The sequence below is a fragment of the Carassius auratus genome, chromosome 30 (genome assembly GCF_003368295.1).
Source record: "Carassius auratus strain Wakin chromosome 30, ASM336829v1, whole genome shotgun sequence".
Taxonomy (NCBI): Eukaryota; Metazoa; Chordata; class Actinopteri; order Cypriniformes; family Cyprinidae; genus Carassius; species Carassius auratus.
Genome location: NC_039272.1, coordinates 10,446,435 through 10,462,896, shown reverse-complemented (window position 1 = coordinate 10,462,896; position 16,462 = coordinate 10,446,435). Strand labels below are relative to the sequence as shown.

General features: G+C 34.0%; 1 protein-coding gene across 1 annotated transcript; it reads right to left on the bottom strand.

Annotated features, from left to right (window-relative positions):
• Positions 1–168: 168 nt before the first annotated feature.
• Positions 169–11,073, bottom strand: LOC113049170 (transient receptor potential cation channel subfamily V member 1-like). The gene is made up of 16 exons (XM_026211284.1): positions 10,715–11,073; positions 7,672–7,897; positions 7,426–7,583; positions 6,789–6,941; positions 6,471–6,608; positions 4,635–4,933; positions 4,024–4,194; positions 3,704–3,877; positions 3,343–3,438; positions 3,195–3,265; positions 2,822–2,987; positions 2,592–2,658; positions 1,708–2,027; positions 1,443–1,564; positions 1,264–1,367; positions 169–1,188 (listed from the first exon to the last, which is right to left on the bottom strand). The coding sequence occupies exons 2-16, from the start codon at positions 7,857–7,859 to the stop codon at positions 1,076–1,078; spliced, it is 2,340 nt and encodes a 779-aa protein (XP_026067069.1). The 5' UTR covers positions 7,860–7,897; positions 10,715–11,073; the 3' UTR covers positions 169–1,075.
• Positions 11,074–16,462: the final 5,389 nt, after the last annotated feature.

Here is a 16,462-nt window from a genome sequence, read left to right as displayed (position 1 = left end):
AATGACAACAACAAAAATACACTTGGTGGTGTACACACACTGCCAACACACATTTCAATTCAGACAACTTGTAAAAGTGCATGTAGCATCCGATGGCCCCTTTAAAATAGCCTCAGCATATCTTTGACTCTTGCCATGGGTTTAAACATCCATAATACACAATTCTGGTTTACAGTTTTACATAATCCATTGAATTTTATAGAGAATTTATTTGTATTTCACTTCACAATATAAATACTTCACAACAACATTACAAGGCTTATACATCCATTAAGAGTAAAGCTGTGTATGCATATGAATGGAAGTCAATGGAACGAAAAATCTAGTGGGACCATGGCTTAACTCTGTTGAGTAAAACAACATTCAGTAGTTTCTGAGAACACATATTGAATCTATATTGCACTCGATGAAACAAAAAGCAATACACTTGGCAAGCTTGTACACTCCTTAATGTATTCCTGTGATGTTTATATCTCCCCCTAGCATGTGAGAAATGTTCTATAGTAAGTGTATTGACTGTCTTGATATTCTGTTCTATCAAAAAAAAAAAAAAAAATTCTAGTGTGGATGTAAATCTTACATGAGCGCACAGCAGGACATTCACAATCGAGGGTCACAGAATTTCTGCTCTGCAGTGAAGTATTATCATGATTAGAATATTAGCATGATGATTAGCATGATAGGACATGATGAATGGTGCGCTACTGGAAAGTAAAATATGGATCAAATTGTGGACATTCATTTATAGTGGCAGTAAGTATACTGATGTTAAGCACAGTGGATTAATCGTGTCTGGACTTTACATCATCCTGTGATATTTGTCACAGGTAGGCCTACTGTAGGTCTCAGTTATGCCACATCGATCACAAGCCGAAAAACACAGTCCTGGGAGAAACATTTGAATGACTTAAAGAGACGTTAAATTATATTATTTTTGACTATTGGAAAATAGGTGGGCTACTTGGGTAGGCCTACCTTTATGCCCCCCTTTTAAAGGGCTAATGTATTAAATAAATAATTATACACAAATTTTAATATTTCAAAACTGCAAAATAGATTATGGATTATAAAAGCATCACACCGAGGTAGATGCCTCAGCTAGAGGACTCAGCTCCTGGACATCTCTGTGTTGTTCTGTCTGTGTCCAACGTTTACTGAACGTTTGCATGAGTCCACGCTGGCTGGGATCTGTAACCAATACACATGATATGATGTAAGATTTAAAAAAAACAGACACACACACATTTGTTTATCATGGACTACCTTTCTGAAGTTTAGTTGGGGAAGGTACAGACAGGTGTCTCCCAGGGTCCTCGGTAATTACACCCAGGTTTCTGTTCCATTGGTTCCAGTTGACTTCCTCCACACTGAAAGAAAGAGGACACATGCTTCAAATATTGCTCATTGGTTTCACTCTATGTGTTTGAAAGTAAACAGATCACCTGAAGCACCAGCGTCGATCCGGCTCCTGCCCCCCGCCTAGATCCTTCTCTTGCCCAGAACGCCACTTTATCTTCAGACATTGGGGAAGCATCCACTCCATGTCCAAGGTGGTGATTGCACGCTGTCAATAACAATCATATTTATACACTGATTGAACAACTAAAATTGAAAACCATTACATATCATACGCAAACAGCTGCCCATTGTATCATTTCAAGTGATGAGTCAGACACAAGACAGCTTTAACTTTTCCTTTGATTTCACCTGTAGTTTCCAGATGTTGGCGCTCTCTACGGACATTTCATCCACTCTTTGATTCATCAGAGCGATCAGCATGTTCAGCATCAAAATGTAAGTCATCACTATATACAGAATCAGCAGCACATAGAAGACCTCTGCATATTGATATTGATCGGTGAACTCCAGATCTCCCATGCCAATCGTAAACTTGAACAACTCCAGAGTGGTGAAGTAGATGCTCTTGAATTCGTTCTTATTAGACTGTCCTTCATTACATTGATTTTCAGAACTGTTTGTTCTTTGATTTTCTTTGGTTGACTCCTCTTCAAGCAGAGTTACCACGGCTGTTGAGTAAGAAACAAATCATTAACACACAATATTATTTAAACATTTGGGTTCTGTAGGATATCTTAATGTTTTTGACAGTCTCTTATGCTTAATGTTGCATTTATTTGGTCAAATCAGTAATATTGTGTTTCTTTGTTAACGTATTTTAAAATGTAATGCATTCCTTTGATGATAAAGCTGAATTTTCGGCAACCATTACTCTAGTCTTCAGTAACACATGATCCTTCAGAAATATTCTAATATAGGCTACTGATTTATTACATTTATTATTATGATCAATGTTAAAAACAGTTTGTGGAAGCTGTGATTTTTTTTTTTTTTTGAAAAAAATGTATTTGAAATACAAAATTTGAAATACTCTTTTGTAAGAGTCTTTACTCTCAATTTCATTCAACCCAATGCATACTTGCTGAATACAGGCATTACTTTCTTTAAAAAAAATCTACTGACCCCATACTTTTGAAAAGTAGTGTAATTGGGAAGTGTTTGTTGTGTTTTGATAAATATTAAATTAACTGTAATAAAGAGTCAAGGGCATTCATGAATGCATGCAAGGGTACCTGTAGAGAACCCAATGAGGAAGACCATGTACACAACAATGAACCGACGGATTTCCCCAAGAACCATCTGATAACAATTAAACAGTGTGAGAGTTTCTCATACAAACATGAAATAAAAAAGCCTGAACTGTGAAGACTAGTCTACACTACAATGAGGCATCTTTCTACACTGCTACACAAACCATACTTTACTAAAACTCTACAGAATGATGAATAAAGAAGATCCTCACCTTTTGTATCATGACACTGTAGATTCCCATATTTTTGGACCCTCTAGAGAAGTAGAGTAGATTTACCCAGCTCAAGGCAAGACACAAAACTAGCCAGGCCACATATTGGTCCTGACCCAAGCAGTACAGAAGAGCACACACCAGGAAGAGCACAGCCTGCAGAAAACTAATGCAACAAAATGCAAAAATAAACAATGTATGCATTTAATGGTTACTGTTTCTGTAGGAAAAATGAGTCAAAGTCGTGCAATTTAACTGTGCGTTGTGCATACAGTGATTTCAAAAACTTTATTGACAAAGAATGAACTTTCAAGCATATTAATCTGTATTAGGAAATGATTAATAGTCAAATAAAACAAGTCAAAGGACTCACAAAAGCTGATCAGTGTATCCATCTATGAGCAGGGACTGAAATCCTGGACGCTTTCTTAACAAATCTATCAACTTAAAAAAAAAAAAAGGAATTCATAAATTTCTGTAAAAACAAATGTACATGAAAATTACATTTTAAATGAACATACCCCTCTAATAAAGAAGTAAAGTGCTCCAATGGTACTTATGACATGTCCTGTCAGAAGCAAGTAGTCTTGCCTATTATTTCTATAATGAAATGGGGGCTTTAATAAAAAAAAAAAGAGTGGGAATGAGACATGGCATTAAATAGTGAAGCATTAACACTAAGCATGCACAATGTATAGTTTAAATCACAGATTGAACTGGAATTAGTTGCAAGTATGCAACTATCCCAGAAAAGTTGTTTTTATTTTCTCTGAGACAATATTGCCAGAAATATTTGTGTCTAGCATGAAATGTGATGTAAAGCCAAACCCCTGCCCATCTCGCACCCGTTTTGTAGCCCCTATCTTAGGGCTGTACACCTACTTGGCTGTTGTTTATGTCCTTCCCTGCTTCTCGGTTAAAAGCTACTGCAGTGAAGATGAAAAGGTAGATAACATAAACAATAAAGTTGAACAAGAACATCCGTTTCGCAAATCTCTGCCACTTCTCTTCAATTAGTCGGTTGAAGGGCTCAATATGGAGCATCTCGAGGCGATTCTGAAATCAGATCAAATAACCAAACATGACAGCATTTATCAAAATCCATATAGTTTCTTTACAAATTAAAATTTTGCTTCAATGAAGAAGTAAAGTCCAATTATTCTAGAATGAATTGGTATCATGTTAGTAGCATGTCATCTCACAGGAATCTCACTGCCATAAACGATAATCTCCAGCGCGGAGTTGTTGTCGTAGGTGTCGAGAGAGGCGAGGTCATACAGAGACGAGCACACTGGACCGTAGGCCCACTCCGTGATCTTCCGTGACAGATGTCGCCGCCCCTTAAACTCCCGCTGCACGATGTGCTTTAACAGCTAGTCGACAGGGGAAAATTAAATCTGTCAAATATGTGTTATTTAGTCACTTGCCTTTGGTGATACACTCATTTTACTAATAAGCCAAGTCAGTAACAGCATCAGCTAAAATATAGAACAAAGGCAATACAATAAACAAATACATTGTGACAACTGTGACTTTGGTTTAATAAGGTCATGATAATCACTGTAGACTACATGTGTGGTGTCTGATTTAATGTCACGTGTTGAAGGGAAATAACATCACATGAGCACTAATCATCTAAACAAAATCAGGAACATCTGAAAACAGAAAACAGAACTGATACTCTAGAAATACACACCGTTTCAAACGAACTGCTTCAAATAAATACTGGTATTTTGGAAGACATAATGAAGTTGTTTATATTCATGGATATTTTAAAGTCAGTAGGCACCGAAAAAATAAAATGAAGGTTTACCCCCAGTTTTCCAGTTTTGGCAGCAAGTGTGAGTGGGTTGAGTCCTTCATTATTTTCAATTTCCTCCAGCTTGATCTTGGGGTGAAGTTGGTCAGTTTTGAATAAGATGTGGTCATACATGGAGATGACAAACTCTGTGTTTTCAGGACTGTTATCAGCTATGGATACTAATGCATGAAGCACTGTGTTTCCATGAGAATCCCTCTCCCTGACATCCACCGCCTGGTAAGGGTTGTTCAGAAGGAAGTCCACAATGTCTGGCTGATTAGTGCAAGCGGCCAGCGACAAGGGCAGCTCACCTGTGCACAATATTTGTATACAATGCAGGTAAGGTACCCACAAAATGGGGCAGTACAATGAGAACATTGAGTTGAATTTGAAAAGAGATTTAAAACGCTGAATTTCTACTGTATAAACTGTTATCAGAATTAAGGATCATTCCAAGAAATGTGTGCCTTTTTAATATAAGCAAAAAATAATAAAACATAGAAATACTATAAAAACAAATAAAAATAAATAGGCTATGCATTCTTTCATCAATATTAAAGTCAATAACATGTTTAAATAAAATTTTATTAGGGTGATATGGCTAATTTGAAGGCAAAAACAAAAATCACATTCTATGTTCTATTTTTGATCATTTATGAGGTTTGACTGAATGTCAATACTGTTACCATTTTCAACTTGTAAATTTAAACAATTATTGTATTTAATATAATCAGTATCTACAAGTAATATCCTTTCAAAATGTACTGCCTGTCCTTTTGTGACCTTCACCTAATACCTAGCATTTATCAAACTACCCTTAAATCTTCAAACCTGTTACTGTCATCCCTGTTACTTTTCAGACTAACAGGTTTTGATGTGGGTAACAGGGATGACTTAGATTACGTGTAGCCTTAACCACAAGGTTATCTGTGTAAAATGCAACCCAATCATGCTATGTTAAAGTCAAACCATATTAGCAACAAGATTTTGGTCTGGTTTCAGATGATCATAGGAAGACTGAGGCTGCCAAGACCAAGATCTTTCATAATAACTGAACCAGATCAGTATAATTGAAGACAAGCATATGGAAACATTATCTAATTACAATACACATAAACATTAAATCTCTTAGAGAAGTAATATGCTTCACTTATACAACTATGCTAAAAGCAAAACAATATAATGCAATCTGAAAAGGTAAGATTTTACAATATAATGTAAACAAATATGTGCAGTGGATGCCGAATAATGTATGTCCTGTCATCCCTTTTACTCTGGTTAGTCTTGTAACTAAGACATTAATCCTGTTGCTGACATTATTTTCTTTTATATGGCCTTCCGGTGTTTTGTATTTATTTATTTTATTATTTTTTATTGTGGCTATAAGAATACTTTATTGTATTTTGGTCAATGCCCTTTTTAATATTGCTCTTGTAAAAATGGGATGTTCTTAGTGATCTGTCTGAATGACAAATATAAGATTGAAAAGAATTTAAACAATCCTGGTGATAAGGTAAAAAAGAGAGAGAGATTAAAATACTGCTCATATATGTGAAAACTATTACACAGTTAATGAAAAGTATATACTAAGGATTGTGTCTGTAACAGGCATGACAAAAATAAAAAAAGAGTAGAAAAAATTAACAAAATAAGAAATCATATAGCCTGAGATGACACAATACAATTGTTTGTCTTTTGTCCTCAAGCTGTCCTCATTTTATGTATTTTTTACAAAATGTTAAATAAAGTTATTTTATTAAAAAATTTTACCAAGGTAAAAAGGCACCGATTTCATGGAATGACCATTATATTAGTCTTGAAAGAGCTTGACCTCATCCTTAGACCTACCAAAATAGAAACAAGTCTCTTGATTGGGCTGAAAGAATTTCCCACAGGCTTTAGCATGGACATCAGCCCCTTTCTTAACCAGCATCTGTACAAATTTTGCACTCCTCCGTTCGATCGCAACATGGAGTGCTGTCTGACCTGTCTCAAAGAGATCAGTCGATGACATTATAAAATGGGTATGCTGGACAACCTGTTAAATATGATCAGTATTGTATTGATTTATAAAAAAGAAATGACTAATGTTAGCTAATATAAAACTAGATCTAATAATAATTGTGCTAATAAAAACATAATGTAATATGAAGCTATGTCTCTGACCTTTGTAGAAACTGTCTGTGTAAGCAGCATTGACAAAATGTTTTAAATCTCCAAGTTTCTCTGCAATTTCCAGCAGATGTTCAATAGTGTCATTCTCGCCTTCCCTTAAATTTAAAAGTGCTTTCAGCAGGGCTGTCTTTCCATTGGACTTATCTAAAGAGGACATAAAAAAAAAATGTTTCATTATTTAATAAATATCTGTTATGAATTCACAGTACTCTTTGTATACTATACAGTTCAATAGTTTGGGGTCAGTAAGATTTATTTACCAAAGAAATTAATACATTTATTCAGAAAGGACACATTAAATTGATCAGAAGTCATGATTTTCATAAGTTTGCACAGTGAACACTAAATAAGCATATTACAATGATTTGTGAAGGATCACGTGACACTAAAGACTGGAGTGATGATGATGATGTGAATGAAAAATTCAGATCTGCCATCACAGGAATAAATTACATTTTAAAATATACAGAAGTTATTTTAAGTTGTAATAATATTTCACAGTATAATAGTTTTTACTGTATTTTTGATCAATTAAATCCAGCCTTGGTGAACATATCAGACTTCTTTCAAAAATCTTACCGACCCCAAACATTTAAAGGCTAGTGTATCTGTTGTTGAATAGCATTACATTGAGAGTCAGTGAGCCGTTTCATGTTTTTGTGCAGGTACTGATGTAAACCCTGCAGTTTAGACACATCACCACTGGACACGGCATCAAACAACCTCTTGAGGGTAAACCTCTCACTGTCCTGCTGAGACGGTTCCTCTTTCACTTTTCTGATCCCCCTGTGTGCAGAATGCATCTGATAAAGTAAGGATTTCTCGCATTATGTTAATCATACACCCCAAGTGTGGTTTAAGGAGGCCGGCTCACCTGTCAAAGTGTAGGTTAAATTTAATTTTGTGTGCAGGGTCATCTGTCTCATCCAGGTAATTAGAATCCATGGGCCTCTTGTCCTTTAAGACACCTTTCTTCGTCTGTTTGGCCTTTTCCCTTTGCTCCTGTGTCTGGTCATCCGTCTCCAGGAAGAATGTGGGGCTGCTGTCTCTTGATTTACTCATGGTGATGTCTTCTTAGTCATACAGCAGATATTAGAGCTCTAGTGGTATCATTCACAGACACAGGACATTAGGTTTCTATCTCAGACAATATCTGATAAACTCTAGGAAATGTGAGCCTGATAACAAATGCCGATTTTACATTTATAAGCAAATGAGACAGCCTTACACTAATTCACTTAATATTTCTTCCTTTGTGACCAGTCAAATTGATTTATGATGTAATGTAGAATAAAAGCAGCTTTTGTAGAGCAGAAGCTGCTTGAGCGTTTTAATGGAGCATCATCACATTTCAGCATTCTAGTTTTGAACACCACTTAAAGAGGAAGGGGTCAGAGATGATCCATATGGAAATTCTGTGACAGTTTAAGTTGAAGGAAATGCAGAACTACTGCTATTGTTACATATGGCTTACTTTTATGTGTATCTCATTGCAAGAACTCTTCAAATAAATGAATAAATAAATAAACAAATAGAATAATTAAAGAGATGTGATGATATGCAGATCCGTCTATGAATTTGAAAGAGATTAATGTCCATAGAAACAAGCTACTAACACTCATCTCTGTTTAGACCCGGTTCCGGATCTTGTGACATTTTACCCTGCATCTCTAACAAAGCTTGTTTTGTTTTTAAAAGACAGTTCTTTTTTTAAATGAATCCATTTCTTTAAAGATGACAAGAGCACAAATTTTGCTTTTATAAGTCAATGTGACATTTTAATAACAGTTAGCATCAGTAATTATGCTTGAATGCTATTTCAGTGATTGTTCCTTCTGCTAATACCATTTAAATTACACTTAGTTTAAAAAATAATTATATTATTATGATTATGATTATTATTGCATTGCTCTCAGTTTTGTTGAAGCCCTAAGACTGGCAAGAGCAGATTCCAAATCTTTAATACTTATTTTACTGGATTTGTCCACTGCTTTTGACATGGTTAACCACCACATCATCCTGTCAACCCTACTGGCAAAGGGCTTTTCAGGAACCACACTACAGTGGTTTGAGTCTTATCTCTCAGATAGGTCCTTCAAGGTATCTTGGAGAGGTGAGGTGTCCAAGTTGCAACATCTATCTACTGGGGTGCCTCAGGGCTCAGTTCTTGGACCACTTCTCTTCTCTGTCTACATGGTATCACTAGGTTCTTTTATTCAGAAACATGGCTTTTCATATCACTGCTATACTGATGACACTCCGCTCTACCTCTCATTCCATCCTGATGATCCGACGGTAGCTGCTCACATCTCAGCTTGTCTAACAGACATTTCTTGCTGGATAAAAGACCATCACCTTCAACTCAACCTTGCCGAAACAGAACTGCTTGAGGTTCCTTCAAACCCATTGTTTCATCACAATTTCACCAACCATAATTCCTTCAAAAACAGCCAGAAACCTTGGAGTTGTGTTTGATGATCAGCTAACTTTCTCAGACCACATTGCTAAAACTGTCCAGTCCTGCAGATTTGCTTTATTCAACATCAAGAAGATCAGGCCCTTTCTTTTGGAACATGCTGCACAACTCCTTGTTCAAGCTCTTGTTCAGTGCAGGCTGAACTATTGCAATGCTATCTTGGCAGGTCTTCCAGTGAGTTTTATCAAACCTTTACAATTAATTCAGAAAAAAGCTAGATCAAATTTTAACGAGCCAAAAAGAATGCACGTCACACCTCTGTTTATCAATTTGCACTGGCTACCAATAGCTGCTCGCATAAATGTTCTCTCATGGTGGAAATGACCTGCCCAACTCAGAGTCTTTAGCCATCAAGAATCATCTGAAAACATGTCTTCCATTTGACCCTCTAACTCTAGCACACTATATTCTAATCCTATTCTTAAAAAAATTAATAAATAAATCATCCCCCATTTAGATTTGCACACTATTTACTAAAAGCTTGTTGTCTTTAAAAAGAAATAAACTAACATTTGCTTCTCTAATCTTTTTGTATTCTATTTGTTTTGTTTTTCTATTGTACAATTAACAAAAGCAAAAAAGGCCTCTAACACGCTTGCTCTATTCTTTTCCTATTCTATTCTATTCTATTTTTTTTCTTTTTCTTTTTATTTATTATATGATTAAAAAAAATTGCTACATGTACTTCAATAAGCTAACTTGTGACTTGTTATAGCACTTGCATTTCATTGCTCTATTGTTGATTGCTTCCATTTGTAAGTCGCTTTGGATAAAAGCATCTGCTAAATGACTAAATGTAAATGTATTAACAGCTAGTGCTGTGAGAATAAGAGCTAATGGATCATTTTAATATGCCTATAGTTCAAAAACCATTTAAAAGAGGAAGGGATCAAAAACAATTCAGATAGAAACTCTGTGACAGGAAGTCACAGTATCAAAGGAAATACAAAATTAGTTTCACTAGTTACATATATATATATTATTTGAACATTTGAGCATTAAATAACTTAAATGGTTAAAATCATTAGGGAAATGTAATTATGCATTATTTTTTATTGTGCATATCAAAGTAAAGAAAGGGTGTCAAGGATGCCAATGTGCAACTGCAAGAAGCTAGATAGTCTTATTTAGTAAAATATTATGACATGGCATCTCTGTTAATGGGTTCTCAAGACACCATCTTTAGATCATCTCACTTATTATGAGATTTAACACTTCATCAGCATGTTTTGGGTTGAGCAAAAACAGTCAATAAAAGGTTTTTGTCAGCTTTAAAAAGACAAACATTAAATTAGTTCTGTAAAAATATGGATTAAAGTAAAAAACAAAACAAAAACACAGGTTTTAATATGATTTAATACATTAGCAAAATCTGCATTTATTTAAATATTGCTTTAGACTGTTTATTATGTAAGAGTATGTATGAAACATTTGTACTCACCAGTTAATTTCAGTTTTTCAATCTGTTAGATTAAGTATACAGTATTAATGAGCTTGATTCCTTGAGCACGATAACTTTCTCTCTCTGTGTGTTTGTGTCAGAGAGGAAGAGATGTTTTGAGGTTGCTGAGAGCCTTACAGAAAGGCGGGTTGTATTATTTTTTTGATTATGTTGTCCACGCCTTGTTGTATCTCATGTATAATCATCCATATTTACAATGCACTAGAAGTCATCAAGCTCCTTCTTAAAATGCTTCTTTCTCATCTTTTTGTGCTGGAATGCATTTAATATTGAATAAGAACCTCTGAGGAGCACACGTTTGGTTAAAAGCAGCATTCAGGTCACCTACACTTGTCTGTTGAGACTGTTCTGTTGAGCAATTTCACTTTCCTAGCGTGCAGAGTTTCCTGTATGACACTGGCAAGATAGAAAGGCGGTTTTGACACATGCATAGTGGTTTGGGCACATAGATTATGTGAACAAAATGAAACAGCATGCAGTCGATTCATGGTGCATGCATAAGAATTTACTCCTTTGAGATGAAGCTGGTCTGTACCTCCTTTTCCTCTTTTGAAACATGAAATGTACCACATAAGCTCAATTATAACAAATGATGAAAATAAATACTGTTTATTAACATTTGAAATGGGACTGAACATTGTAAACAATATTTTGTAATTTGAAGGCTTTGTTCAGTCATTTAATGGCATTCAGAAATATTCTTTAATACATATGTGACACAGGAGCACAAAACAAGTCTTAAATCACTGGCCAAAAATACATTGTATATGTCAAAATGATACATTTTTATTTTATACCAAAAATCATTAGGATATTAAGTTAAGTTCCATGAAGATATTTTGTAAATTTTCTACCATAAATATATAAAAACTTAATTTTTGATTAGTAATGTACATTGCTAAGAACTTCATTTAGACAGCTTTAAATGTGATTTTCTCAGTATTTAGTTTATTTATTTATTTATTTATTTGTTTATTTTTTTGCGCCCTCAGATTTCAGATTTTCAAATAGTCGTATCTCAGTCAAATATTGTCCTATCCTAACAAACCATACATCAGTGGAAAGATTATTTATTCAGATGATGCATAAATTTCAGTTCAGGAAAATTGACCCTTGTGACTGGTTTTGTGGCCCATGGTTGCATATTGTTTTCTATTTTACAACACAATGGTTTTGTATTAAACTATAGTTACATAAATAATGTCAAATAATGTGTGTAAATTGAACAAAACATAAAGTTGATCCATGTTAGCCAAAAATAATAATAATGAATCAAATTAAAATATATATTTTTAAATTGATCAATGATAAAGTTTTAAAATATTTTTAAATTAAATACACTTAAGCACAAAGTGTGAAAAATGTATAAATTTTAATACAGAAAAAAAGATTGGCACTACCAGCATTCTCGCAGGTCAGATGTCTCAGAGACATTATCTTAAATGTTATATCTTATGTTTGGTTATTGAACACCATGGCAACTCCAACTGCTAAGTCAACATATTTTCCATAGACTACAGGAAATGGAAAGCTCTCTCCACTTCCTGTTGCAGAACTGTTACATGACAAAGTGCTGCCACTGCCAAAAATACACCTCACTCCAGCGGCCCGCAGGCTCTGAGGGGGCATCTTAGTGGCCACGTTTTCAATAATACCCCTGCACACAGCACAAGTTACATTTAACATAAGTCACAATTAATTAGTGCATGATATGCCTTATGTACACTACCATTCAAAAGTTTCAAAAGTTTTCAGTGACATCTATTAATGTTTTTGAAAGAAGTCTCATGCTCAACAAAGCTGAATTTATTTGATCAAATGTACAGTAAAAAAAAAAAAAAAAAAAAAACGAATATGTTGAAATATTATTTCAGTTTAAAAAAAGGTTTTCTATTAATATATTTTATGTAATTTAGTCCTGTGAAGACAAAGCTGAATTTTCAGCATTAGAAATCATCTTCAGAAATCAGTCTAATATGCTGATTTGCTGCTTAAGAAACATTTCTTTTTATTATCAATGCTAAAAAAAAAACGGTTTTGCTGTGTAATATTTTTGTGGAAATGTGATATTTTTTTTTAAAGATTTTTTACTGAATAGGAAGTTCAAAAGAAAAGTGTTTATTTGAAATGGAAATCTTGGTAACACTTTAGAATAGGTAACACCTATTAGTTGCTTATTAGCATGCATATAACTAAAATATTAGCCATGTATTAGTGCTAATTAAGAACATATTAATGCCTAATTCTACTTGACCTTATTCTACATCTTTAATCTTACCCAATAACTAAACCTAACAACTACATTACTAACTATTAATAAGCAGCAAATTAAGAATTATTTGAGAAATGTCGTAGTTAATAGTTAACAAGTGTTACCTATTCGAAAGTGTTACCGAAATTTTTTGTAGCATAATTTTTTTGTGCCACTTTTTATCATTTCATCTTATCATGCCCAACTGAAATACTTATTTCTTTATATAATAATAATAATAACAAAAAAACTTTTGAATGGAAGTGTATAAGAGAAAATGCTACAGTCCACAACACTGATGTGGACACAGCATGAAGTACATATCTTAAATCTTAAATTTATCTCAAATGTATTTGTGTACAGGTTTTTTTTTTTTTTTTTTTTGTGAACAGGAAATGTGTTAGAATATGAAATCCAGACCATCTACAGATGGTTGATAACACCTTAGACAAAATGTGTAAAACATTTTACGGCTGAACAAAGAAAAAGGTTGAAATATTTAAAATACCATATGCCTTCTTTTTAAATTAAGCTTAAGCTGCAGCACAAAAATATCTCTTTTACAAGAGCCCATAAAACAGATAGTATCTCTTCAGCAGCCCTGGCCTTGAGAGAAGACATTGAAATCTGAGTGCAAGATCTGTCATGTCTAAATGTGCTCACTGCATTCGCATAACATCTCCACCTGGAGGTCGAACTAGTAAACACAAACTCAACTCAGGATGAGTATACAGCATAATGATTGTTGTTTGTAGCTGAGCTGACAGAACTACAGTCTGACTGTGGGTCATTTACAGACCACGTCTGATATTAGGAAAATATAATAATGCTACATGCAAAGCTAAAAAGAGGCATCTAATTCCCACTATACCTGAAGTGTGACCGGCCACAGCTCCGGACTCCAGCATGACAGGCAAGAGCTGCACAGGGAAACATGCATCCTTCAGACCCGAGGACATAAATACAGTCAATTACAGACATTCAGTTCAACACAGAGTAAGTGTAATATTAAACATCATAGTTGATTAGTTAGAATTCGCATGTCAAGAGTAATGACCCATTTACACCAAAGATGATAACAATAATGAAAACTATAGGGCTTGGACAAAATAAAATGAACAACTAGGAAATAGGCAATAGTTTAACACCATTTGCCTTTAATACAGACTCCAACTTTAATGGAATAGATGTATACTTCTGAAGAATAGTCTCCAGTTGAATGTCGTCTATCAGAACATCTTTGAAGTTTCTTTAAAGATGTTAAAGGAGGGAATCTGCTTCTCAATTATCTCTCTAAATATTGATTTAAAACTTTATAAACCACAATCCCTAGTTTCTGCTAAATGTCTAACATGTTCTCAAGAGAGTGGTGTTCCTGTGGTTGACGTAGGATGTAGGCGTGTTGTAAGCTCCGGTGAGAAGTGACAAACGAAAGTGCAGAGAAGAGAGTGAAACAAAACACCAATCACATATTAGAAGTATAAAACAAGGATTAGTAAATAAATTAAATAATGTTGGAGTTTTGGATATAAGCCAACAGGAGTTTTCCCTTGCTGTAAACAAAACTTATTTATTACAAGAAAAGCATCTCAATGGCGCTTATGCTACACCTTCGCCTACTTCATTCACTGGAATGCCACTCTCTTGTGAGCGAGTGTACAACAGTTAGGACAAATGATTATTATTCATAAGTTATTAGTTATTATATATTAGTAGTTAGACATCAAAATGTATGTATCTGAATATCTTTATACCTTATAGCTGAGGAGTTGGAATGAGTGACAGTAAGCTTTTACATGCTGAGTTCTGCTCTCAGGGTCATGGTTGCCATGTCACAGAGGTTATCGGGACCTCCCATTTATGTGACCAATGAGTGATTATAACATTTATGCATGTTAGAAAATAAATTAATTATATTTAGTCTGCCTTTTAACTAGACAGTCCTAGGAGATAACTGTCATTTGCTGTCACCCTGATGTCCAGGGTATCAGATATCCGTCTCTAGAGAGACCTATAGCCTCGGACTTCTTATTATTTGTCACCATATATGATCCAAGTTTTATATCCATTTGTGTAGAATTTCTTAGTTTATCCATGTACTGATGTAGTTCTGTTGGACTAGAACTACTGGTGTCTTGAACATGTACACAGAGCATTCTACAAACTGAAGCTGACTTCTGTGGATGAAACTGCAAACTAATTTCTTCAGTAAATTCTTCTCGGTATTTGATCGCATCTCTGACTCCTGTTATTCATTCATCATAACTGGTCCTTTGGTTTTAACTGTAAAGTCCCCCACACCCTATAATAAACTGTAAATTATTGTCCATCGATGTGAATGCTAATATAGGTACTTTACTAGTCATTGTTCTTAGTGTAAACTGCATAATTCAAAGATTCACATTAATTTTTTACTACTATGTATAAATATTTTATATATAAAATCTAACACATTTTTCCTATAAATAAACACAGTACACATGTAAACAAGACCTTTTATTTTGAATTGATTAATCATTTTGCATCCCTAGTAAACTGCTCTTAAAACAAACATAATATCTAACTTGACTCACAAGTGTTTTCCATTTGTTGGTTGTGTTGTGTCCAGTCATGACACATTTGTCAAGGTCACACAGAATGGAGACCACATAGTCTTGGATGGTACCAGCATCAATGAAACCTGACAGGAACTCCAGCCTGATTCAGTGACATTTCATAAAGAAAGAAAATAATAAATAATATATATATATATATATATATATATATATATATATATATATATATATATACATATATATATATATATATATATATATTTAATTTACATTTAATATATATGTATATATATATATATATATATATATATATATATATATATATATATATATATATATATATAGGAATGAATGCCATTAACTCAGCCATTCATAGCCTAACAGAGACGAATGACAGTATGACAGTACGGTTATCGATACCATCCCAAATATTTATTTATGATTGATTTATGATTGAAGATGAGTGCCTTCACCACAGTTTCACACTGCAATGCAAGAAGCATCAAACATGCTTTCAGTAGTTTGTATAAAACTGTTCTGAATGATTCGACGGATTATTTAGTTTGGTTCGAGAGAACCGAGAGCTGTATCTTGATAAACATTTATTAATAAGACTAATCAATAAGAAAAAAAAAAAGTAAAACAACCTGCATTTAGTATTTAGTCAAGTACTAACAGTTAAATACAGAGCAAAATTACATTAAGTAATTAACAGTTGAGAGAATACTATTTGATAAAAGACAAAAACAAACAATAATAATATGAAATAAACAAATGAAACAAACAAAACGAATTTATTTATTTATTTTTCACATTTTTGTGTGATTACTTGCATGCCGTAACGCATGCAGAATAATCATTACGGAGTTCAAATCAGCTCTCCGAAGCGAACAGTTTGAAAGAACCGATTCTTTCAAATGA